The 27,241-nt window shown below is 37.7% G+C and overlaps 1 protein-coding gene across 2 annotated transcripts in view; it reads right to left on the reverse strand.

Annotated features, from left to right (window-relative positions):
* Positions 1-409: 409 nt before the first annotated feature.
* Positions 410-27,241, reverse strand: part of NEGR1 (neuronal growth regulator 1) — an 824,026-nt gene continuing 797,194 nt past the window's right edge. The window contains exon 7 of one of the 2 annotated variants that reach the window (XM_014867325.3): positions 410-4,005. In XM_014867325.3, coding sequence (XP_014722811.1) covers positions 3,881-4,005 — 125 coding nt within the window. In that variant the 3' untranslated portion in view covers positions 410-3,880. The remainder of the gene's footprint in view (positions 4,006-27,241) is intronic. The other variant, XM_070486591.1, reaches the window with a different exon arrangement.

Consider the following 27,241-nt stretch of genomic DNA (forward strand, 5'->3'; position numbering starts at 1 on the left):
TCTTAAATTTTCAACCTGTATTACTTTGGCATACCTAAAAGGTGTGAATGTGGTATCGTGGATGCAGCAGAAAATTAAGTAGGGAATAGCAGAAATATGTTTAAATTATTATTTCTTCCTTTTTCTCTTAAACTAATAGAGTTTTAAAATGAGTCAAATACATATATTTTAATTGATAAACTGACTTTATATTCACCTATTGGAAACAGTACAACATATTTTACATAAGATTATGAAATATGGATGTTTTACTAAAAGACAGGAAGAGCTTTTTCCAGTCTTTAAAGTAAATACATATTCAAAGGATCTTAAGGCATACCATTTATTCATATTCATATCTATTGAAATACTGTACATCCACATACTTCAATAAATAGTTAAAAACCTGACCTCTTTTTAAATCATTTCTGAATTTCAAAAAACAATTTTTATTGAAAAGATTAAATAGGTAACTTTTGGCTGTGTCACAAAGCTAAGCACAATGGATAAATTAACAATTATTCAGTAAATTTGATCAGTATAGACGGTTGGCTTTGATAAGTTTCTCAGAATTTTCTGAGTTCACACATAGGGGTATTTATGTATATATTTTGCATTGAATTATCTGGGTAATTTTCTCAGTTCTCCAGTCTACTTTCTAGATATAGCTTAAATGTTATGATGAAGCATTAATTTTTCAGTTAAGTTTTAAACCCCCCAAAAGTGAGTTTACATTTGACAATCTCTCTCTCAAATCTTTTAGTGTCCCCCCCAAAACACAATACTATAATATGGGTAGTACTTTTTATTGTATAATTGCTGTATAACAGAAACTTAGTGGTGTAACAGGAGTTATGTTTCAAATAGGATCATTGTAAAACATAATTACACCACTTACAGTTATACTAAGAATGCTAATGAATTAAGTCAACTACCCTAACATTCCAGATCTTCCCTTTCCCCTTCCTTCCTTCCTTCCACCCTCCCTCCCTCCCGCCATCCTTCCTTTCTGCTCTTTTTCCTCTCTCTTTACCCCCTTCCCTTTTCTGTCTTTTTCTTTTCTTTCCACTCTGCTTTCTCAACTGCTTTTTATTTTGCTTTCTTCTTTCTTTGAACAAAAATTCAGGGGCAAGAAATAGAGTCCCACAAATGGAACTTGTGGAAATATAGTACTGAAATAAATAGCTAGAAAAAATTGTTATAGATCAAAAGATAAATCAATTTTATAAAACTGCTATTCTGAAATTGCAACAATCTTGTACAGTCAGGACTGATAAAATGGAGTAATCAGACGTTTCATATGTCCATAAATGTAAAATCATCTACTTGAACATTATATGCAATACATTCACACAAAAAAGCAAATACTGTAGCCTTATTTGAACAATATTGAACTCATAAATACTCATGATTTCACTCTTCCCAGGGGCCTAAGGACTAGGAATGCTGCTGTGATACAGAAAAACATAGCGAATACCTCCTCTATTTAAAAATGTCACTCAAGAAAGTCTCTTCTAACATAAAGGCAAATACATACAGCTACCGAGCTATGACTGTACTTCGGTCACATTCTATGGGAAAAACACCAGACTCCACAAATTCGGAATCATGACAACACTTTGAACTAATTATTTGGTTCATCCATAGTTTATACCTCGATTTACCTCACATTTACCCTACAAACCTTACAAAGAGGAGGTATTTTTAACTCTAGGAAAGCGATCACTGTATAATATGCATTCTTGATCTGTTTCTTTCTCCCAAACAATGGTACTGATGGTTAACACTTTTGTGGTAGCACCACTATTTCTAGTAAGTAGATTATTATGGAGTGTGCCACTTTAAAGCTGCAATACAAAAAAATATTGTGTGGTTTACTTACCAATTCCACAAAGAATATTGTAAAGAAGCAAATCAATAATAACTAAAGTGAAAATGCCACATGTGTTTTAAAAACCCACTTTTAATATATCAGACAAAATAATGTAATAAATTATTACAGTGAGTAAATTTAACAGCATTATGCCATATTAATGACATTTTGTGGAAATATTGTATGTTTATGCCTCTTCATTTAGGATTAATTTGTCTAATTAAATAGATTCATGGTATACTTTGGGACTAAATTTTACTCAAAAATCACCATTTTCAAGCCCATCTCTCTCAGGGAAAAATATTAGATACCTTGAATATGAACAATCTTTGTGAAATTTCTTATATCTAACTCTATTAGTAGGCTTTTTGTTATTGTGACTTGCAAAAGTGAATATCTGCAAAAATCTCTTTAGGTGTAATGAAATTGGTAACATTGTCAAACTTGTAAAATGGCTTTCATATTTCAAGGCTATGTTCTTTCTTTCATAAAGAGCAAAACCATCAAATTATTCAAATACATGAAGTATAATACTTCTTAGAGAAACAGCATTTTCCTTCAAAAACGTAGTTTTCATTCTTTTAATAGAAATAATTTAATATTCATGATAACTGAATAATTAACATATCAAGATATTCTCATCACTGTGTCTTCTCTCCATTTGATCGTATCTTACATATATCACATAAGAAGAAATATAGCATGGTGATTTTGTTTTGCCTTACTTGTTTGAGCTGAAATGGTTACAGAGAAAGATTTTATTGCAGAATTAGTTATTTCAGGGATGGATCTACTGCATACCAGCGTGGAATATTTGTTCTAATGTATTTTGGAACAATTTTTTATATAACATGCATTCCAAAATATCAACTGGGTGATGTTTTCAGATGGAAAATAAGCAAAATGCTCCTATCCACAGGAGCACTCTATCTATCCTATCAACTTACCTGCCATAGAACCACACTAATTTTGAGTGCTTACCATCTCGTGTAATATTAGGTAATCGGATGTTGTGTCCTTTCTGACAAACCATCTCAAAAGTTTTGACTTGGAATACTGAAAGGAAAAGATGCTGTCTTGCTAGACAATGCTTTGGATGGACTGTGCTGTCATTTTAAGGGAAAGTATTTCCCAAAGTGGATCTAACATTTAGCCACAACTAAAGAAATCATATGGTAAATTTATCTGTACTATGTTAAATTGTTTTTCATCACAAAACTGAGTTCTTGGGATCAAAATTCTCAAACCCAGCTGGTAATGAGGGAAGAGATTTTTACAGTCAGAGAGCTCCTTCATTCTTTAGAAATCGGATATGGTTTAACTTTATCATCGTGGTTTATTTTTGCTTTCCAATTGTGGAATTTTGCAAAACATCTTTTAGTTGGAGATGAAGAGAAAACTATTATTTTATGAAGGCACACCCATGCTGAACTTACAGGAAAGAGAAGCAGAGCTGCACAGCCAGTTATATTACAAGGCTCATTCCTGAAACCTGAATATCATGCGAGCAGAAAAATCTAGATATGTGTTATATTTTGAAGAAATGATCCGAAGGCAATATTATTTGCTTTTTATCAAAAAAGAAAAAAATGCATCTTTGTAAATGTAGATTGACTCTCATGGAAACAGGGAAATGAATGCTTGTATTGCAGCCTTAAAGAATCACATGTTCACTGCAATATTCGTATTTGTAAACTACAGCCTGCAACCCAGCAGACCATGACTGAATGCTTTTGAAAAGTTGTAGATTACAAACATGAAATCACAATTAATATCCTCTAAAAGTAATTTCAGAGCTTTCACGTCTTAAAAAAAGGACAATGTGTACTGCTTCACAAGGTAATGTAGCTAATCAAAAAAAGAGTAGAATTAAAGTATTTACATAATGAGCAATTCTACAGAAGGCGATCATCCCCATGTAAGCACTGCTGATTATATCCCACGCTGCTTTTAACAAACTGTACCAGATTGGATCCAGCCATCAGCACTTTCAGAGAATCCTTGAAAGCCTTTTATGGGTCTTTAAATTTATTGTAGAATGGCATTCTTCAGGTAGAATATGCTGGTGAAAGAGGACAGTGTCAACACAAGGTACCAGCAGGAGAAAAGAACATCAGCGCTCCCGGTAATTCCATACTGGGCTGTACTTGGAGCTGGAAAGAAATGGAAAAGATTAAATCAAAATCTAATTTGTGTCTTTCAAGTTCCTAACAATAATCACAAGGCAGCCAGGTGTATTGGGGAGAGCACGGGCATTGGAGCGAGGGCAGACTTTCTGCTGTAGGACAATGTGCGGCCTATTCAACTAACCTCTCTGAGCTTCAATTTTCTCAAGGGCAAAATAGAAATAATATAATCCATGTGGCAGGAATGCCGCGTGAATTGGAGATGAAGCACATATAACACACTGCACTGCGCTGGACACAAGCTAAGAACTTAATAAACAACAGCTAACATTATTATTCCTATTATATGCAATGCAAATATTTGTATTCGTGGACAATATTTATTCATGCATATATTTTTTAAAGTTTATTTTTATTGAGATATAATTGACATCTAACACTGTGTGAGTTTAAGGTGTACAGCATGTTGATTGGATACATTTACATATTGCAATATGTCTACCACCTTAGTGTTGGCTAAGACCCTTATCATGTCACATAATTATCATTTCTTTTCTGTAGTGAGAACAATTAAGATCTAGTCTCTTAGCATCTTTGAAGGTTATAATACAGTATTGTTGTCAATAATCCCTATGCTGTGCGTTAGCTCTCCAGGACTTATTTACTAGTTCCAAGTTTGTATCCTTCAACAACAGCTCCCCAATCCCCCCGCTTCCCCCAGCATCTGGTAACCACCACTCTACTCTGTTTTTACAAATTCAGCTTTTTTCGATTCTACATATAAGTGACATCATACATGTATATATGCATATATTTGGCCATCATTTTTATTGCTCAAATACTGCATTAAATGCTGGAAAAACAAAGAAGACTTCTCTTCCAATGTCTCTTTTTTTTTTGTTTTGAAGTGAGGAAAGATAGTGAAACATTTATAATACAATCTTAGGAATGTTAGAGTTGCATGTGCAAACTGCAGTGACGCAGAAAATTTTGAGTTTAAATCTGCCTGGGTAAGGGAAGGATAATTTAACCAAGAGTGTTACTGAAGCAGACCATCATTTGGGTAGAGGAAACAATGTTTTCAAAGGCACGAGGAAAGGAGAGAGCACAGCATTCTATTCCAGGAGCTAAAAGTAGATTAGTCTTGCCGGACTATGGAGTTAGAGGCCTGGAGTGGAGGGAATTGAAAGTGGAACCCTAGGCAGATAAAATGGCCTTTATTGTAATGAAAAAGAGTTTCGTTTTTCATACAGAGGGAGATTTTGAAGAATTTGGAGCTGTTGAATTATAAGACTACATTTATACATTAGAAAGATCACAGTTTTCTATATAGAGAAGATCACGTGGTACTGGGCTAACAGTCACGTTGAATTTTGACTGAGAGACTTTACCTAGAGATTCACCAAGCTGGGGATATTGTGAGAGTCTACCGAATGGATCCCGCTTTATTTCACAGAGGACAGTTGCTGCTTTGAGTGTGAATTACATTGTGTTCCAGAAATTGGATGTCGCGGGCATGCTCAGCTTTGCTTGAGGCCAATTTTCATTTACCATAATAAAAATAATAGTAATGACAAAAAACCCACCAACATATGTTTAGCTACCTTTTTAAAATGAAACCTGGATTTCAAGCCTGTTTCCTACTAGAAAATGAATAATGTAATAAAAAATACACTATTTCACCCCCAAATCCATAACTCAAATCCAGGAGCAGCTTTAGTCACACTGAGTTTGAATTACCAGCAGGTAGTTTACTGGAACTTTCACCAATGACTATATTTCCACATTACAAGAAGAATAAATTGTGTTGTTTATACCTCTCAGGAATTAAAGACAATGAAAGATGCACTGGCCTTGGCCAATGGGAAGGCCATTGATGGTCCACTTGTTGATTCCAGGTGAGTGAGATTCAAGGGCAGAGATGACCCCTCACTGGTAAACACAGAGCAAAATCAACTCTGTAATGCTTTGATTTGAATTACAAATGAGTTTTAAAAAAATGAGAAGATGACAAAGAAAATATATCTATTATTGAACAGATGGCTTTTCAAATTTTGATGTATAAGAAGTCTAAAACCATGAAACTCCTTAAATTATTTTCTTTTCTTCAAGACCTAGGAAGATGTTTTCTTTTTAAAAATATAAATAAATATTTAATTAGTCTGTTACTTTCTCAATGACAGCTATTTCAGAGTTACTTCTGCTGTTGTTTTTTGAGAATCTTGAGTGCAATAAAACCAGTATAATAGTAAAGGACTAATAATAATAAGCAAAGAATATAAAATGATTTCATAAATAAAGAATAGATCTTAAAAGCCAAGCATACAAAGCAAAGATAAAATTTTTATTATCATGACCAATTAAATAGTAAATTAAGTGGGTAGAGTATAAAGGACCCTCAAAACTCCTTATTTATCTTTTTTTCTTTTTGGTGAGGAAGATTGGCCCTGAGCTAACATCTGTGCCAATCTTCCTCTATTTTGTATGCAGAATGCCACCACAGCATGGCTGATGAGTGGTGTGTAGGTCTGCACCCAGGATCTGAACTCTGGGAAACCAAAGCGGAGTGTGCGAACATAACCCCTACACCACCAGGCCGGTTCCATTTATCCATCTTTCAAAATGCATTTTTAGGGAGCTGGCCCTGTGGCTGAGTGGTTAAGTTTGCACGTTCTACTTCAGCAGCCCAGGGTTTTGCCAGTTCAGATGCTGGGCATGGACATGGCACTGCTCATCAAGCCATGCTGAGGCAGCGTCCCACGTAACACAACCAGAGGCACTTACAACTAGAATATACAACCGTGTTCTGGGGGACTTTGGGGAGAAGAAGAAGAAAAAACAAAGATTGGCAACAGATGTTAGCTCAGGTGCCAATCTTTAAAAAAACCAAAATGCATTTTTGGGACAATCTTTCCTGAATCCCCTCTCTTCTCCAACAAACTGAGCAAACTACTCTATTGTGTCATTAAGCCACCGTATATATTCTTTTTTATACAACTATAAAACTACATTGCAATTGTCTGTACATATATATCTGTTTCTCTCACCAGGCTGTAAACTCTCCTAGATCATGTTTTATTTATCTTAGTGTTTCTAGATACAAAGTCTAGCAAAGTCTGGTACACAGTAGATGCTCAAGAAATGGCTGTTGAATGAAGGACTCAAATAAATGAATAGGTCAGAGTTAGAAGAGGTATTTCTCTCCTACAAAATGGAATCTCTTCTTAAGCAAGTCACTTGCCTATAGGCTAGAGAACCTACAATATACCCTCTTTCATTCAGCAAATATTTACTGAACTAGGTACCAGGCCCTGTACTAAGTACTGGGAATACAATAGCTAATAAGAAAGGTGTGATCCTTTTGTTACTTAATTCCATATACTCCCATACCTACTCCTTGTTATCATGTACCTTCAATGCCACCTTTCCCCCCAATGTGCCTTTCTTGTCTACTCAGCCTCCTACTATCATAGACATAATATATTTAAATTAACAGAGTATATATTTTTTCCACTGATGTCTCAAATTGATGTATTTTTCTACTTGTTCGTGAATGCAATACTTCTGTTAGCCCTAAAATAAAGCATGAGCCTGTTGCTGCATTGTTAGCCTGCAATTATTAGGAGAAACAGACTGCAGAATAACTATGGACAATTAGTAGGGCAAAAAACCTAGACAGCAAAGTTAGTCAAAGGAAGGTGAGGTCAGCTATCTAATTCCAAGTCATATATCGTGATCTATACTCTGAGCATATATTGAGCATCTTTTATGTGCTGGGGAGCGAACACAGGCAAAGATGAATAAAACTAAATCTCCTGTCTTAGGAAAGTTTCATTCTAGTTGGTGATATAAATAAAAAGGCAATTATAGAACATTAGGATATATGCAATTATAAGGATAATGAACAAACATGGGAGGGCTCCCCAAGGAGCCTTGGTAAGAAGGAGTCCAGGCATCAGATACAAATACAATTATTTTTTACAAAATGCAATGATATACTCACGTTAGTACATATATATCACTTTTTAAGATGGCAGCATAGTAGTCCATTGACTTGGAGCGTCCTTTATTATATAACCATAGTCCATTTGACTGATTGTTTTTTTTAAAGATTGGCACCTGAGCTAACAACTGTTGCCAATCTTCTTCTTTTTTTTTTCTGCTTTATCTCCCCAAACCGCCCCGTACATAGTTGTATATCTTAGTTGCAGGTCCTTCTAGCTGTGGCATGTGGGACGCTGCCTCAACGTGGCTTGACAAGTGGTACCATATCTGTGCCCAGGATCTGAACTGGTGAAACCCTGGGCCACTGCAGGGGAGTGCGTGAACTTAGCCACTTGGCCACTGGGCCAGCCCCTGACTGATATTTATTATGTGTTTTTTTGGTGACTTGTTACCTGAGTGACTTAGAGCGTGAAGCTAATGGTACTAAAGTTAGGAGTCTCAGTACTATCTGGGCCAATTAGATTTGCTCAGCATGTTAAATCCCAATCAGCTACTAGAGAAATTATACAAAACGTTAAGAAAATAACTGTTAGCTATTAGACATGAGCTTCAAGCCCCAGTTCAAATATCATCTCCTTTAAAAAGAGAAAAGTCTCTAGAAAATCCCACATGCCAAATTAATTTGGCATCATATTTGTTACCACATTTACGTATCTATCACATCATCTTTACATATCTATCTATTTCCATTAGACCAAAAACATCTTCAAGCCAAGATTTATTATATGTATCTTTTATCATTGGATGGAACACAGAGTCTGGTACTTAGTAAGTGTCCAATAAATATTTGTTGAATGATGATAGGGTTCATATCCATTTCCCACACTGTCACTATAAACACATAAGGGAACACTATAAATTGACTTCTTTTTTCAGAAGAATAGAGTCTTTTACCACTCATATTTTGCCGTCTTTCTTCTCTCCCTACTTTGAGATTCATTATTACCTTTTAAGACCTGTACAGAGTCAGAATACCTCCCCTCAGTATTTGAGAAAGAAGATAGACCATGAGGCAGATTATATAGGGGAAGAGCATGCATCAAACTTTGTAGCATCATCCTCTTGCAGGAAAGACAGGAAGGGTAGATGAACCCATGGCCTCCAGATACAGTCCTGAATTTCCTAGGAGACATCCAGCTGTGCCTCTGGGAGGGTCAAATCTGTTGTATGTTCTCTGCCTAAATAAAGTATCATAGGGCAGGTGATCAGAAGTGTTGTTGGGCCATAGTGAGGGTTTCATCCTGAGTGATATGAGAAGCCATAGGTGAGTTTTGAGCAGAGGAGGCCAGCTGACATTTTCAAATGATTGCTTGGCTATTCTGTGGACAGTAGAGTGCACTAGTGGAGGCAAGAGTAGAAGCCTATGCTGGCCCCAGACCTTCACGGGTATCCAGTGCCTACCGGGGGAAGCCACAGCTCTGGAGCTCAGCATTCAGACACCTCTGTTATCTGACTCTAGTCAACTTATCCAGACTCACACACTCTCTTAGCTCCATTCACACAAGCCATTTTCTGGACACACAGAGCATCTTCATTACTCCTGTCATTTGTACATGCTATATCCTTGAGCTTAAATGGCCCTCCTTCCTTTTTCTCTTCACCTATCAAAGTCTTTTTCATTCTTAAAGATCTACAATGCCACCTCCTCCATGAAGCCCCCCAATCTCTCTAATAAGAATTGTTAGTCTCCTGCTGATACCTGATTTCAGAAATAGTTCCTTTTTACGCAACCCTTCAGCAATGTGTTGGATGCCTGCACGCTGCCCCCCTCCCCCCATTTTATTTGAGAGAAAGGAAGAGAAAGCAGGAATGAAGTGGGGTTCGTCAGGGAGGCTGCTTTGGTGTGCTCTGTAGATCGGAAATTACAACAAACAACAGAAAATGTCGGTTGTTAGTCTTCCCACTTTCTTAGTGAAGCTCCAGGCATTCTAGCTTTTAAAGATAATGCGCATAATCTACGGACTGTAGATCCAGATGACTTTAGTTCAAAGTCCAGCCGCACCTCTTTCTGTCTGGACCGACCCTGGTGCCTTTCTTCACTGTGCTTAGTTCACATCTTCACCTGCAAAGGAGGATTGGTAGCATCTCAAAAGTTATTGTGAAGATTAAATGTGTCGATATATTTGAAGCGCCCAGTACAGCATCTAACACGGGAGAAACATTTCCTCAAGAATTATCCAAACACTCCTCCTTGGCTCATTCATTGAGCAAGTTCAGTGCGTGCTGTGTGCTAGGCATTCTCTGAGTCACTAAGCAAAACAGAAATGGCCCCTGTCCTCAGAGAGCTTTCTCTTTGGGATGTTTTCCATAGAACAAGCATATTTGACTTCATTCTTGATCGACAATTGGTTATATCAATGTTTCTCTGGTCTTACAAAGCTGCCTTCCATTTTATCTTACAAAAATATTTATTCTCTTCATTATCTTGGCTTCTTTTGGAGAGCTTTCATTTAATGCCATGTATTGCTAGATCATTGGCTGTGGGAAGCATTCCCCCAATCTAGCTGCCATTGTATTGTGACAAGGTCTGGCAATGGAAGGAGAATCGTGCAAGGCACTTCTCCAGGGAACATAATTCTTTAAGCAGAGTCCTTTGTCCTCCTTTCTAAAGCCTATTACTGATTAACGTCTTCCCTCTGTCCTGGAAGCCTTGTAAAAACAGGCAGAACTAGCAATAAACATATCTCAAAGAACAAACAGCAGCCCCCAAGGATGCGGGGGTCTATATTCCGTTAATTATATACTCGCTGCCCTCCTAACTTCTTTGAAGACCCTGAAACTATGTAACCTCTTCCTAAACAATCGATATGTATGCTGCACATCTGCTATGTAGATAACCACCTTTGATTATTACCTTTAGTCACGCACTGCCCCTCATCTATTGTTCCCATGACGACAATAGTTAGACCACCTCGTGTGATTTTTTCCTATGTAAGTGTACCCTGTCCCCGAAATAAATTGGACTTGCTTGCAACTGCGTCGAGTCTCACGTCTAGCACTTACACTTTGGCCGACGCCGTCTCTCCCGCGGGAACCTGGACTCTGCCGAGGCTGGACCCTGGCAATTGGTCCATCTCCTCTGGTTTGTAGGCTCCTTGAAGGCAGGAGTATGACCTCTTCCTTTTTACTTTTTTCTCCAGGAGAAGAGTAGGGTAGTGCATGGCCTTCAGAGAGGTTTCATGGCTGGTCCAGGGCCGCGTCTGGCTTTGGCGGGGCTCTCAGGCTTGGAGCAGAAGTGCCTGGCTAGGTGTGCAGCACAGGCCTTTGGGATTTCTCCCAGTAGTCAACAGGAAGATCCAATCTGGCTTTAATACATATCTTACATCTTGTCTAATTATGATTATCACTCCCAATTACTTACAGCTGCTGCATATTATTTTCAGTCTTGGCAGTTTTCCCTTGTATTGCTCCAGTTTTTATTTTTAGGTGAAAGCAAATGTAACTGTGAAATATTTAGTTTGGGTATAATACCAATTACTTGCCTAGGCAGTTTCCTTAAATTACTCAAGCTTTAAGTAAACTACCTTTGAGTCATATTTTTAAGATTCTCATTGCAACCTTAGGTAAAGTTACTTTAGCTACATTAACTCTGCTTCCACAAGAAAAAGCTGGCCTCAACTTACATTTTACTAAGGAAGCTTATACCTTAATGGGAAGTGAATGATTTACACCTCAATTAGGTTTCATATAAAAAAGAGTGATTAGTGTGGATTCAAAATAGAGTGCACATTAGTTTACGGAAGAATTGTATACCATTGATATGATCCCAAAGGCAGTGCAACTCTGCTTCATAACATACTGTGGGAGGAGTCTGTTCAAAAGATATTTTAATCCTCTCTTCAGCAATATCCACCCCTTCACACCATCAGCAGGTGGAGGGAATAACACACTGGAGGCTCAGATCACACCCAGATTTTTTTTTTTTGAGGAAGATTAGCCCTGAGCTAACATCTGCTGCCAATCCTCCTCTTTTTGCTGAGGAAGACTGGTCCTGTGCTAACATCTGTGCCCATCTTCCTCTATGTTATATGTGTGATGCCTGCCACAGCATGGCTTGCCAAGCAGTGCCATGTCCGAACCCGGGATCTGAACCAGCGAACCCCGGGCCGCTGAAGCGGAACGTGTGAACTTAACTGCTGTGCCACCGGGCTGGCCCCCCACACCCAGATTTTTTGTATCACTTAATTCTGCCTAAACACTGGCTGGCAATTAGGGGAGGAGAGGAGCACTGGGACGGAAGATGCTTTACAGCTGGATGTCCAACTTTTGGTTACGGTGTCTGGAAGAATCAGACAAGTCTTGGCACGGGTGACATCCTCTCATTATTCCTTTCCGTGCTATTCTTGCGCAATCGAATGACCTAGGCCCTAAAATGGGATGTACTGCGTTAGAGACACAGCACAGACAAACCATGTCCTCTCTTCTACCATCTCACACCTACAGCACCATCTCTCCCGAGGGAGCGCTTCGTTTGGATGGATACGACATGCTCCTGTACTGTAGCCCTTCCAAGATCTTCTCCCCCTGGGCTCTGGGCTTGAGGAATGCCTGAGTAGCATAGTTGTCATGGGATGGGGCTACCAGTGTATAGATTTTCAGATTTTTTTTACTCAACACACCTTTACCGTGCCATACACTGTTTCCTGGAATACAGAGAGGTAAACATGGCATGGTCCACTTTTAAACAGCTCTCAGTCTGGTAGAGTAAGGCTTAATTTACAAGCCCCCACCAGAGTCAGCTTCACTGGCATTTCGAGAGAGAAAGAAAGAAGTGGATTAATGGCTTCAAATTCCTGCCAGTCAGCCTTACCTTTTGTCTTCTTTAAAAGGAATCAGGCTAACAAGTGCACATTGGTGCAATTTTCTCAAATTAGAAGCCTAAGGTTATAGAAAAATCTATGTTTATATACTTATTCTAACATTTTAGATTTTTACTTTTTGTTTTGGTCAAAAATCGAATGCCTATCTTCAGAAAGTTCCAACTTCTTTTACAGACCAAGACTTCACAAGCATAAAAATGTAAAATAATTATTTTCAAAGAATTTCCCTATTTTGTGTTATAAAGAAGGAAAATGGCTAGAGAAACCATACCATTCTTTTCTCTTTCTGACTCTCGGAATTTCCCTGCCAGCTTGTTCTCAGCAACTACTAAGCTATTTCTCTGGCAGACCACCATCCTTGAATCCTTTTCTGTTTGCTGAATAGCCATTTTGCCAAAGTTCATGGTATACAATCCTATTTACTCAGCATCAACTACATTAGGAATTTTAAACATATGTTTGTTTCTGTTATTACCCATATTCAGAAATCTGCGTTTTTGTAGATGAATACTTTTATCTGCAAACAGCCAGATGAAACTCTCTGTGACCGTTACCTCTAATTCAAGCTAAGGAGAATAAGTAAGCAATCAGCCAAATAGAAATGAATTCCGTTGCCATTTTTCTGTCCTTCATAGTCATTGGAAAAAATTTCAAAGCCTGAATTGTTCATCAATATCTTCTAAATGTGTTGGATTTTTTTGTTCACTCTATTTTTAGCAAATCAGAAGTGATTTACATGAATCTACAGTAGCTCTGTTTTGAAGTGTGTTGCTAATAGGGGTAATTTTGTATCACCCGAAATGGTTCTTTGAATTTGGGCAAAGGCCAGTTATTCAATCCAGGTTGGTTTGCGAATGGGTTTCTATAAAAGTGTCACTACATATTTTGGAGTATGTGTGTATGTGTGTGGGAGTGTATATAAGTTGTGTATAAGCGTTTTAAAAGCTGGCTTTGTTGCGTGAAATGTATACACAAACATACAGTACAAATTGCCTTGAATACAGAGTTTTAGTCTGAGTCTTTAAGGCACCATCTAGCTGAAGAAAAGAGGATTTTACAGAAATAAAAACAGAAACCCAGCTGTGTTGTTAAGGTCACTAATAGTCACTGCTATCAGTGGTATCATCAGTGGGACACTGCGGTAAACATGGTGTGGTAAGAAATGGGAGAAAGTGAAAACCAGTCAACATTTTTGCCAGTTGAGGGAGTTTTTAAGATTTTGTATATGTGGCTATGCGGGTGTGAAATTATTTAAGTTTTTATCTAAGTGTCTAAACTTGGAGCTTTAATGATCAAATTGTCTGGTTTATTAAATTTTATTCTTTACATCTTTTGTGTTAGCAAGGTTATCCTAAACCAGCTTCTTTTCTGTTATTCTGCAACATCGTTCTTTCAGCATTAAGGATCAAGAATTTCATAAAGCTTGATTATATTTTCCATTTTTTGGAATATTCTATTTCTTTTCTTAGCTTTCAAATACAATAAAGGCCAGTGATTATCTGGCCCTGTAGTTCTGATTTACTTAAATTGTTCCACTTGTTATGCTCCAGATTGATTTTCAGTTATTCTCAATGATTCTCTAATCATTGCCATTATATTTTGGCTATTTAAAAAACCTTAATAAAATCTAAATGACTTTGTATGGAATTCAAGACCCTCTGTAAACTTCCCCAAAGTGACCTTTCCAGCCCATCTCTAGTCCCACCGGGCAGGAAGGCTCTTCATTCTCAGGACATGCCCAGGCCTTTGCTGCATTTGTGTATTTGCTCACACTCTGCCTTCATCTGAGATGGGCTTCTGCACCTCCACATCATGTTGGAATGGTCCCCAACTTTCTGCATCATGTTGGAGTGATCCCCATCTTTCAATGCCCATCTCAAGTGCAACCTGCTCAGGGAGTTAGAACCAGTCAGAACTCTACGAGGAATTCAGGATCATCTAGTGCAACCCTTTGGTTTTAGCTGAGGAGATGAGGCTGGTGGAGACCAAATGATGTACTTAAGTTAGAGGCAAAAATAAGCCTGGGACTCAGGTGTGCTGACTCTCTGTGCTTCCATTTCCGGGTAGCCTCCCGGAATTACACCCGAGCTCTAGTTGCACTTACTCTCCTTCCTCTTTTCTCCCAGAGCCATTTGTTTTCACCTATACTTCCTCACCCTCATGTTCGTTTCCTTCAATAGAGTTGAAGTCTCTTGAAAACAAGGATCATATTTAATTTCCTTTTGCATCACTCACTGCATTTGATCAAGTGATTGGCACTGTCAAAATATTTATTTCAGAGAACTATAGATAAATTGTTTTAATTTCTGCAGTTTAATGAGGTTTCACTATAAAGCTCAAGAGAAAGAAAGGAGCACTGGAAGGAAGGTAATATCAATCAGGAATCTAGGATTTGGAAACATTGACTCCTATGGTAGAGGAAGAGTGGTTCTATTTTGTTGAAAAGAAGAATCTTGTATTCTTAAATGTCTCTGAAGACATCATACCATAAACATACAGAGCCACACACACACACGCACACACGCACACACTCCAAGAGAACTGTTCAAGAATCGCTCTTGCCTGTGACTTCTATTTGAATATGCTAGTTATGGTGAAGATCGTATTTGTAACAAGCAAGCACGCCATGTCCTAGCTTAGCACCTGTATGCCTCAGTTTTCTCACCTGAACAAAAGGGATAAAAGTATCTTCCTCATAGTGTTGTGATAAGTAAATGAGCTGACTAAGTAAGGTGCTTAGCCCAGGGCTCATTTAAGTGTTCCTTAATTGGTAGCTTTTAAGATGATTAGTGTGTTTACACAAGAAGGACCAATATAAGCCCCTACCTTGGTCCAAGAAGAAATATCTAGTTGTTGAATGAGATCTTGTGTACCTCAAAATGCTGTAAATTTGAAACAGTAACAACCATGTCAACAATAGGTTCCTTGTAAAGCACAGCTCTAAAAATGCAGATCAGAAAATTCATTCATTAAACAAATAGTGCTTGAGTACCTACAAATACTTACAGAGCACGTACAAACTCTATATACTGTTTTGTGTGCTGGGATGCAGCCTTCACATGAAATTCCTCTAAGTAGATCACAATGCTCTGCACAAACCATACCCTTTAACCTCCTCCCTCCCTAGTCCTCCCCCCACCCTTGCAATCCATGTTTCTTCTACCTGGAATCACCTTCTCCCACTTCCTCCCAAATTTCCAGCCTCCATATGACACACTTTTACTCCTCCTTGAGGACCTAGGACAAGGGTTACCTCTATGATAACTTACTTGGCCCTTTATCCATCACTTGCTCCCTCCCTTGAGGCCCCAGGGCAATTCTAACTCCTCCCTTAGGGCCTTGCTCACTGGCTTACCTCCAGTGAGGTCCTACAGGGCAGAGACCTTGGTGTTTTCATCTTTCTTGACTCGTCTTTTTCTCTTTCTCAGTGGCCAGCACAGTGACTTCATATAATAAAGGTTTAATAAGTACCTGCTCTCTTTATCTCCACATGAGATGAATTTGCAAAATTTATTTGTTTCACATACTTTTTGTATCTCACCTTACATCCCCTCATTACTTTTTCACTTTAGCTGCTGCTATGACAACCAGCTGTGTGCAGGGTAAACAATTCTGAGATACAGTCCACATGGCTCCTCAGAGTGTCCCCAGTAGGATGGAGCCCACTGACCCACAGCAGGGACCAGCTCAAAAACACATTCTTGGACTGGCTTTCCCTCCTTCTCTGCTTAACTTGTTCCAATCTCCCACCAGTGTTCCTTGAAATTCCTTCCCAAGATAATCACCTACAAGGGAGCTGCTCATTTTAGGAGGACCCAGACAAAGAAGACATTCTTGTATGAAGAAGAGATGAACAACAGGTTATAAATGCTGTGTCTAGTCAACTTCATATCCCTCCACAGTGCATAGTGCTTTGCACATAGTAGGTGTGCAATAAATTAATTTTGGATAAATAAATCTATTGAAAGTCAACAATTATCTTTCTGCCTCTACTTTTCTTGGCTCATGATAATTCAGTTGCATCACTTTTATGAGGTCTGCAGTAACTATATTGCTAGCAGGCACATACCCTCAATAATGAAAAAGGGGTCTTAAAAACTTAATTAAACCTGATATATTTGTTTCCTCATAGATATTATCCCAGGAATATCACCCACTGTTTTACCCTGTCATCATTTTGGTTTCTGCTACACCAGCAACATTGCCTAATGAAAGCTCTGTCTCCTGTTGTATTTCTTAAATATTTAAAAGCACTCATGGTTCTTATATTTTTATTATGACTCCAACTATAAAATGCTTCTCTCCCTACAACCTTGAAATGCTCTTTTCTCAAGGCTCCAGCCTGCCTTACATTCTCTTCCTAAGGTGATCCAACTTGTAAAATGGGAAAATGGGAAATGCAACAGCTATAAAAGGACTTTCAGGACATGGGTGCAAAAATCAGATGTTAGAGAATTCTAGCCCAAAGGATGGTCCAGCAAAGGATGAAAAGAAAAATGATGAATACATTTGCATAGTGATTCTAGCACTGAACACATTCTACAATCTGGATTCATAATGATTTTTAAGGATGTTTAGTAATTTTCTTCCTGAAAAATAATGATGATATACTGCTCATAATTTCTCTGGACTCTAGTCAAAATATTTTAAAAAGAAGGGTGGGAATTTTTTAAACTATTACATTGGAACACATTACTCTGCCTTGTTTTTATATATATTGCAAATTTGGCCACTTACATTACTCTTTGAAAGAGTTTTTGGCAGTAACAAAGGCTTCCTGGGACTGCATTGGTAAGTTTCTCAGGTTTTCGGTTGATAAGTTTATATCCACAGTTCCTTTGATCACAAAACACTAGGAGAAGCCTTGTCATTTCATGAGACAAAGCGTTAGTTCATTAAGAGATGCCTCTACTTTAGCAGTATTTTCAATGATCCTTAACTTAAATATAGATATATTAAAATCTCAAACCGGAAAATAACCTCAGATTTAGGTAAGTCAAATGAATAGCTTAGGAGTAACTGATTTTTATCACAGTAATCACATTATTTATTTAACAAACGCTCACCAAGCACACACTCTGTGTTGGGCGTTGTGCTCAGGGCTGAATACACAGAGATGGACAAGACGTAATCCTTGCCTGTAAGGAACTTGTAGCTCAGGGTCAAAAGAAACTTTGCGAGACTGTATTTCCCCTTTGTCAAAGTATCATCAAATCAGAAACTCAGTTAGGGAAAGACTTTTCAGGGTTACATACACCATTTTAAAGCCCGAAGGGACTGATGCCTAGAGAAGGAAGAGGTTCACAGAAAATTCGCGCAAGCCTCTCGACTTGAAGTTTCGAGTTCTTTCCAGCACACTGCACAGCCCACATTAATTTATTTACCATCTTGTTCCAGGTTTTTTTATTCTTCACTGGTTATTAATATTGAATGTAGCAAATACAATCTTAAAATGTTTCTAAATGTAATATGATCAAAATAATTTCACAGTCTAGTAAATTATCCAACAGTTACGCACCACTTTAATTAGTCATCTCAACCAATAAAATACAAAATGAATTTGTTCTATGTACACGCTAGAATTGACACAATTATTTTTTGAAATACCAAATTTTTGAAATAATTTCCAAGATCTACAGTCAACGTATGCTTTATTTGCATCTCTCGTAATGTGTTCAACTTGGACTTTTTTAATGCATCAAGCATATGAAACACATAATAATTCTTGATCAAATATTAGTAATATCTAAATAATTTTCATATTAGAAATCTGTTATGAGTGGTTAATTTATTTGTATAAATGAGAATGTTGCTTAGAATCAAAAGAATAGATATCTATAAAATTCTGCATATATGTCTAGACTATGTGTTGATTTATCAGTTTCTCAAAGGTACACAGGAAATCAGAAAACTAGCACTCAGAACATCTCTGTATAAAATGCAGTTGTTTTTTTTCCAAGTGAAGGACCCACTTCAGTTTATTATTCATGCTTGAGGTCAGGACTTGAAAACTTGAAAAATGGAAAAGGGATTAAGGGAGCCATAGATTCCTAGACAGCAAATCCTAGTTTATAAACAATAAATGTGTCAATTTGGTTTTGTTGCAGCAACCTTTCTCTACTTTCCTACTACACCAATATCTAAGAGTAATTGCTGATGAAATCAGAGAGCCACATTTACATACATGTGTTCTAATAGTACATTTTCCATTCCACCCTAAATTTAATTATAATCATGATTAATAAGGAAATTTAGCATAACTCTAACAGACAAAAAGAATTTCTAAAATTCCCTGTAAGTTTATGTGCAAGATTTAAAGAAAGCGGCCATAAGGTCATTTCCTTTCTCATGTAGTCTTAGAAACATGTCTTATTATAAAAAAGTTTCGGCTACATAATTGTACTTTGGTGTACTTTTTTAATCTTAAAATTAGAAAAGATTATTTTCTCCCTTCACCAAAAAACTAAAAGATATTATATGTTATTGTCTCATTGTTACATGGTTTTTTTCTCCTGAAGATGAAGGGATATAAAAAGGATGCAATAAACACTGTGCATGTTCTTACTGATCTTACCAGAATCTCCTCCCATATTAAACGATTTCTCGTCTATCCTATTTAAACTCTTCTTTTGATATTCTTCACATTGAACAGGATGATTCTCTGCTAAGTTTAAGCATTACGGCAGCTACCAGCTTATAAAGAGTAATAGAGAAGCTTTATCCACATGTCTGAATTAGAAACAAGAAACTCACCAATAATGCAAATAGAGTTTTTCATTAAGCAGCATTCCTTTTTATTACAGAGCAACAATAATAATTTTTTTGGATTTCAATTTAACATTGAAAACAAATCCCAATTCCCCCATCTCTTTGATGCAGCTGGCTGCACTGTGCATAATGTCTGATATACAATGGCAAGTGTCTATTGTTATAGAACTGGCTTATTTGTGTATTAAAAGCTTCGTTCAAATTTGTATGGTTCAGAATGTTCAATGAAATGCACAAATTGAGTAGTTCAATATTCCTCAATTTGTCATAACGGTTTTTGTGTGAGTGTTTTTCTTGTTTAAGATAGCCATAATGCCATTTTATTTCATAAGGAACAAGGGGACACTTCCTGTGAAATCTCACAGTCCAGCGCTAATGGTAGGGTCCTAGGTCAAGCTCAAAATCACTTATAGGACTATGAAAACCAACTCAGGCTAAATCTGGGCTTAGCAGTTACAGGAAAATAAACTATGGAAAGCCTTATTTTCTTGTTTACTTTCAATGAAATGAAATCTGATGTGGACATATTATGAAAAGGATTTGTAAGTGAAAGGGAGTGGCTGAGAAGAAGCCAAGTGAGTGCCGGGAAAGATACTGAAACTTCAACAATGTTGGGGAAGAAGTGGTCTAGGGAGACCCCACGATTGAAAGCATCAGCAGAAACACAAATGACTCACTTTGGAGCTCTGCAAATACATCTCTTCATACTGGACATTTTGAGTCCTTTTCTATTCTTAGGTATGTTTACTAAATTACATGAATCTAGTTAATTGCAATTACCCTTGGAATATCCATCTAAAATGCATTTTACATCATTCAGTTGCATTTGGGTTTGTTTTTAAGTTATAGGAATGAAATCTTGAGTCAGTAAATATGGCTTGATCTCCAGATCACTGAATCATGAAAAGGATAGATTCAAAAAGCTATTTTAAAGTAAGGGAAAAGGACAAAATCCTGGAAGAAAGAATTGAATGTCACCATTTCTTACGTGCCAATTAGAGACATATTTAATTGCTTGTTGTTCATTTGAAGATATTACCTTTTCATCTCTTCACTGGTAGGTAGAGATCAGAGGCCCTTTTCCAGCTGGTTAGACACAATACTGCAAAAACTAGATTCTTCGACTTGACAAGGATAACTTACTATTTTAGTTCCTGAGAGATGTATTTCCAGTGTTAAATACAGAGTAGAATAGCAATCAAATTATAATTATCAAAAATTTGGGCAAAGCATGTAAAGGACTGCCCAGAGTCTTGTTTTTTTAAAAAACTTCTTCTTTCATTTAATTCTTTGCTTACAACATTATAACCACCCCCCTTTATTTGCAAAGTTAATTGCTTTTAACTAAAAATTGGAAAACTTTTAGTATAAAGAATTAAGACCTTCAATAAAATAGTGAAGTACTATAAGCCTCAATTTTCTATCTGTAGGATGGGGTTATTAGTACCCATGGGTTATTGTGAGTGTTAAAGGAGATGTTTGTGACTGTCCCTTATAAGGTCTAAATCAGTTTATAAAAGCAATTTGGTTCCGGGGCATAATTCTCAGGTGCTGATAATTGGATCTTTAAAGAAAAAAGAAGGTCCCTTTTAAATTTGTTGTCATCTGTTAAATGAAGAATGGATTATTTTCAGGTGATCAATCAACTCAATCATGGCCATAATATGAAGTGTAATGACCAAAAACTGACTTATGCAGGTAAAATAAATTTCTATTCACCTGGAGGCTCAGTTTTATCTATTAGTAATCAGTGTGGTGAGATATCTGACTTCTAAAAATGTCTCTTTTATCATTCCTTCATTCGTTCATGCATTTGTGGATTCAGTTAAGAAATATTTATTTAGTATCTACTCCACACAGAATTTCCTGGATGTCACCCAAGATTCCCATCCCCTGATTCATCAATCGAACACTAATCTAGGTACCGCTGTGAAAGGATTTTGCAGAGATATCTAAAGTTCCGAGTCAGTTGACCATAAATTTGGAGATCATCTGTCTGGGCCTAACCTGGTCTCATGAGCCCCTTTAAAAAGAGGCTGTTTTCTCCACTGGTGGCAGAAGAGGAAGTCAGACACTAAAAGCCAGAGGAGGACTTGACTTGCTATTGCTGGCTTGAGGAAAGAGGGGAGGGAACGATGTTAAGAAATGTAAGTGATCTTTAGAAGCAGAGGGTGGCCTCTGTCTGATGGCTAGCAAGGAAACGAGGCCCTCAGTCCTACAACCACAGGGGACTGACAACAACCTGAAGGAACCCAAAAGTAATTCTTCCCTAGAGCCTATAGACACCTTGATTTCAGCCTTATGAGATCCTACATAGAGAACCCAGTTGAGCCATACTGCACTTCAGATGCAAAGAAGTGTGATCCAATACATTCATGTTGCTTTAAATCACTACGTTCACTGTAATTGTTTCCTAGCAATAGAAAACAAACACAATAGACGAGCCTTTCATAGTGGGACACATCACCTAAACAGTTGAAAGAAATGGAAGGGTTAAAGAGACAAGAGTTAGAAATGGAAAACCAAAAGACATGTCAAGGTGAAATGATTGAGCATCAATGAGCAGCACATACAAGTGCTCTTAGTTCCCAGAAGGGTGTTTCACAGTGGGCTGGATTGTTTTGAACTCTTCTTGGAGCAGGGGGCATAAAGCACAGAGAGGATTGACAAGACAGACTTTCTCTTATAACTTCAAATAAATCTCCCTTTGAACCCACTTGTCGATCTTTAATTCAAGTTTTTGTTTAGATGGCATTCTAAAATCCTATGCTGTGTCTGTTCTCCGTGCTTTTTACAAATCTTTCCTCACCTTTGCAAACAATAAAAACAAAGGTTCCAATCAGAGACTCCAGGGGGTCAGTGCTATTGTTCCATTGAGTTGAAAGGAAATAATCATGAGCCACTTATAAATCCAAGATTACTCCAATTCCACGCTGAGCCCGAATGAGATAATACCTACGTATATGTAATCTCTCTCCAGAATACAGCAAGAAAGCTTGACCAGAAGCCCTGTGAGGACTGCCCCCACACTTTTTAAATGTAAAATAGCTAAATCTGAACATTTATCAATGAATAACCAATCCTAGTAAGCATATAACTACGCTAATTTTCTTAACTCCTTTGTGGTCAAATAATGAACACAGATGACACAGAACATAGGCACCATGGCAAACTTGGACAAACGCAATTTAGAGACAGTGACAGAAAGCTTAATCAAGCACAACACTCACAAAACATAAAGCAAAAATCAGGACAAAAAAACATCACACATTCCCCAGAGGCTCAAGATTGCAGAAGAGGGTCGGCCTCTAGAGCCTTCCGTTTAGCACCAACTCTTCTTTTTCCAGCAATCACACTCCTACAGCTAAAAGATGTTTGAACTATAATGCTCATTATTTACAGCAGCTATTGAAGCGGCAAGAATGCCTAAAGAAATGAATGAATGAATAAGTGAATAAATCAAATGTGTAGAAGATAAAGAGTAAAGCCCTGGTCTCATCTTATTTCCCCAAAGTTGCAATCTCATTGTGTTTCCAATTGGGAAAAAGGCACACACACACTCCCCTAAAAAACACTTTCTTATATACAAAAAGTAAAACCAACATACTTTCTTACTTGTGCCATATCTCCATGTAAGCTGCTATTTGCTACTTATCATGCATGAATAGAAGAATGGATGGAATGAACAAAGCATAGATTTTTGTTGCTCCTGCCATGTAAAGTTACAGCAAATAAATGGCACAGAGGAAAGAATAGCGTAGAAATAACCTAAATCTTTTTATGTAGACGAGGTGAAAAGGCAGCCTCCTTTAGAATTGCTTCTTTAGATTATAACAACAATTTATGTAAAAAGTCACTATGACAAATCAGCCCATAATTTATTTTAAGAAGTCAAACTAGCAAGATCAAGTGTACTGTAGGTGGCATTTCATCTTATCATATTAAAACAGTCTTCCCAAATGTAAAAGATAATCTCAACTGCTGTGTTCTGTAAGCAAGCAGAAAATTATGTAAATCTGATTTCCTTACCATGCGTTTGCTATCTCTTTAAAGCTTACTAAATCATATCCAGATTCGTAAACACAAAAGCATTGGATCCAAGATACATTTGCTTTTCAAACACCCAGAATGAAAAAGGTATTTTGCAGGGTGTAATTGAAAAATTCCTATGTGTTTTCAAAAGCTAACAAATCAACGGTTGTGGGAGATTAAAAAAAAAAAACAAAACATCACCTCTTAACCTATTATGGGCTTAATTGCTTCCTCATAACGGTGTGACAATGTGATTGCCAAAATCACATATCAAAGAAGTGCAGGCGGGGGGGGGGGGGCGGCCCACGCAGCAGCCGCGTTGAAGTCTCCATCTCTTCTTCAGTTTGCGCTGCTTTCGCCCCTCATTTAGGCCTCTAGTTCATTGCCTGACTGACTGGTGTTTCCTTTGTCAGCTCACCTAAAAATGTCTGCAGCTGTACACCAAGCTTTGAGACTTCAAAGGCAGAGAGGCACATGCAAGTAGTTGGGTATTTATTTAAGCCCAAACCCAGAGATTGTCTCCTTACAGACACAAAAGCCCCTTGCACAGCCCAGACTGCAATCTGCTTTGCCCGTGTAGGAGGAGACGAACCCTGTGAGCCAGCGTGCACAAACACTTTGAGTCGATAATCGTGCCAATGGGATGGACTGTCCATTCTTCCTTTGTTGTGAAGAAGAAAACCCTTTAATGTTAAGGTTAATCAGCTAAGTTCAGTCCTATCATGGATTTGCATGATTTTACATTTTCTTTCACCAATAATTTATTTTGTGTTTAGAGAAAGAGAGGAAATCCTTTTTCTATGAAGAGTTAACCAAGGCAATAAATCAATAGGTGAGAGGATATTTAAAGTACTAGCTATGTTTTAGTTAATAGGAATGTATAGTATTTCACGCACCTTTTAAAAATGAGAATAATAAAAACAAACTCTATTTCCCGTTCCTAGCATATAGTAGGTAAAGGATTGCTGACTAAATGAGCTGTATTCAGTAAATTCAGTACGTGATAAAATATAAATTTTGGTTCTACATTAAGGAATTGTTTTGACTATAAAATAAGTCAATACTCCATTCTAAATCCAACATTCTAGAATTTTGAGTGATAGACTGAGATGACAGGAAGAGAGTAAAAGGAGATATTTTACATTTAGGGTTTGAGATATGGTATGAGCCACACAAAAAGGATGGCCAGAAAAGACAGTAGGACAAGCAATAATGAGAGAGGTGCTCGAAAGGAACCACACAGTCGTATGTGAGAACACAAAGAGAGACTGACAACACGCACACGTGCACAAACTCCTCACATGTACCAGTGATTCAGAGACACACAGACACTTGTTGAAAGGGCGAAGGGAGACAGAGAACTATACTCAAGGGGCGGGGGGGACGGCCCCAGCATAAATGTTTATAGGATAACGCTCCGGGAGGCTGGAAGGCCCGCTTGTATCTTCACAGCTGAAGGCTCGGATGGCAACGCCAGCTCTTGATGCTTGCTCTTCTAGCTAGAGGACATTGTGCCGAGGTGCCTTTTAGCCTGTGGGCTGAAGCTTTCACATCGTTGTAAGGCAATCTGCGTTAGGGTCCAGCACACGTGTAGTCACAGTGTTCCAACCAAAGCTTCACAAAAATAAAACGACTTGTCTTTATTTATCTATAAGACTGCTATGATGTTAAGACACTGAGAATAAGTCCTAATAATTCCAAATGCTGGAGAGAGGCTGTCCACATGCTATCAGAGAAATACACAGCTAAAGCAGAAGGAGTAATTTGCACATTTCGGGACCTCTGGGACTTAGAACAAAATAAGGACAGCTAATTCTTACAATAGACCTACTATGTTTAAGTATTGTTCTAAAAACTTTGCATGTGTAAATTTACTTACCCCTCACAGTTTATATTATTTTACCCACTTTATAAATGGGAAAAACTGATACATATAAGCATTAGAGATCTGCTTTAACCCAGTGTATGGAGCTTTAATATCTTTGCTCTTAACCACTTTTCTATGCTGGACCTCAGAGATGAGCAATAAGTATAAACGTTAAAAAAATTTAGAAGAAGATCTGCCATTAAAAACATACAAATAAACAAAATTACCTTCAAACTTTCTCTAATAAAGGCAAAGAAAAGGGTACTGTAAAAATCTTCATCACCTGTAAGTGATAAAGCTTTTTTAAGACTTCTCTTCCACAAACGAATGAGTATGAAGGAGAAACCTTGGTATGATCAACACAAAACTTTTTGGTTCTATGATTGAGAGGTAACATCTGGGTAATTTTAGGATTTTTTTTCATAAACCACATTGACTAGAACTTCTGATAATGGCAAAGCATAGCCATGTTATTTTCAATAAACTTAGATTCAGTGAACCATCTACTGCTAAACAAGGAACAAGCTACAACCCAGTATTTCAATGAATTATTTTTCAAGTCAGGAATATACATCGCTATGTACCATAGCTGATTTATCATTTTTAATGTAAAATTAAAATAAAAAAATCTAAAAGATTAAGCAAAGTCTAAATTGCATTTTATTTTTAATTCAAATGCTCAGTGGATTGCACAATAAAATCCTTATCCATGAAAGACTGGCTGAATAAAACTTGTTTTTCTTAATAGCCTGAGCCAAATCACCCGGAGCCAGTGGCCCCTGAGGCAGTCTGAACAGGGAGCCATCCATCGGAGAGGAGGCCTTCTCCATCTGTTCGGCCCACCGTACAGTGCATATCATTTTGTTCTTGCCCTGGGAGATCTCCAGCCAGCCCGAGACCCAGCCATACCTCATTATTCTACAGCCAGACAAATGGCAGCAATTATAACATTGTGGTAGGGATGGACATACTACGGTACGGTTGGGAAGGCCCTTCCATTTTAAAAACCACTGCTTTGTGATGCTTACAACTTTCTCAAAATATTCTTCAATGGAAACTTTGTTTGCTTTCAGTTCAAAGTGATTCTGTAAGAGAAATATTTAAGAAATGTATTTTATTTTAAAGTGAAAATACACCTTGAAGGTTACCCATGCATATTTATCAGGGATTCACTGGGTAGGAGGTAGAGAAGGATAATTTATACTTATTATGCAACAAAGTGTGTTGAGTGCCTGCTGTATGTTCAAAGCCCTTTGCCAGCCCCAGTCTCTCTTCTCGGAATGCCAATTGCCTGGTAGGGCAGATAAAGTAAGTGTGCAAGTAAATGTTACACAAGGCCCGGGTCCCAGCTTTCCTCCCACTGCTGGGCCACTCATCACGGCCTGGTCCTGCAGCATCAAAAGGAGACAATGTCCTTCTAAATCACTCGGACAACTCATCTCTGAACTTTTGTCTTCTTGGCACTTCCGGAAAACTTTGTCCATCATAGCTCCTGACTCCTGGTTTGAAGATATGTTTCCTCTCTGCTTTTGGCTCTGTGGTCTCCTTTGACCTCAGCTCCTTTCCTGACCTGGCTCCTTTTCCTGGGTTTTGCCCTGATAGACCCTTCCTCTAGGGTTCTCTGCTCTTTTGTCTTGGGGCTCAGCTAGTTGACTGGGAGACGTAATGTCCCTTTTTTCTTGTTTTTATTTAAAGTTAAATTTTATGTTTTAGATTTTCTAAAATGGAATTGAACTTTTTGTAGTTAAAGCAGTTATGCTGTATTTTCACT

Source organism: Equus asinus, chromosome 16, assembly GCF_041296235.1.
Source record: "Equus asinus isolate D_3611 breed Donkey chromosome 16, EquAss-T2T_v2, whole genome shotgun sequence".
Taxonomy (NCBI): domain Eukaryota; kingdom Metazoa; phylum Chordata; class Mammalia; order Perissodactyla; family Equidae; genus Equus; species Equus asinus.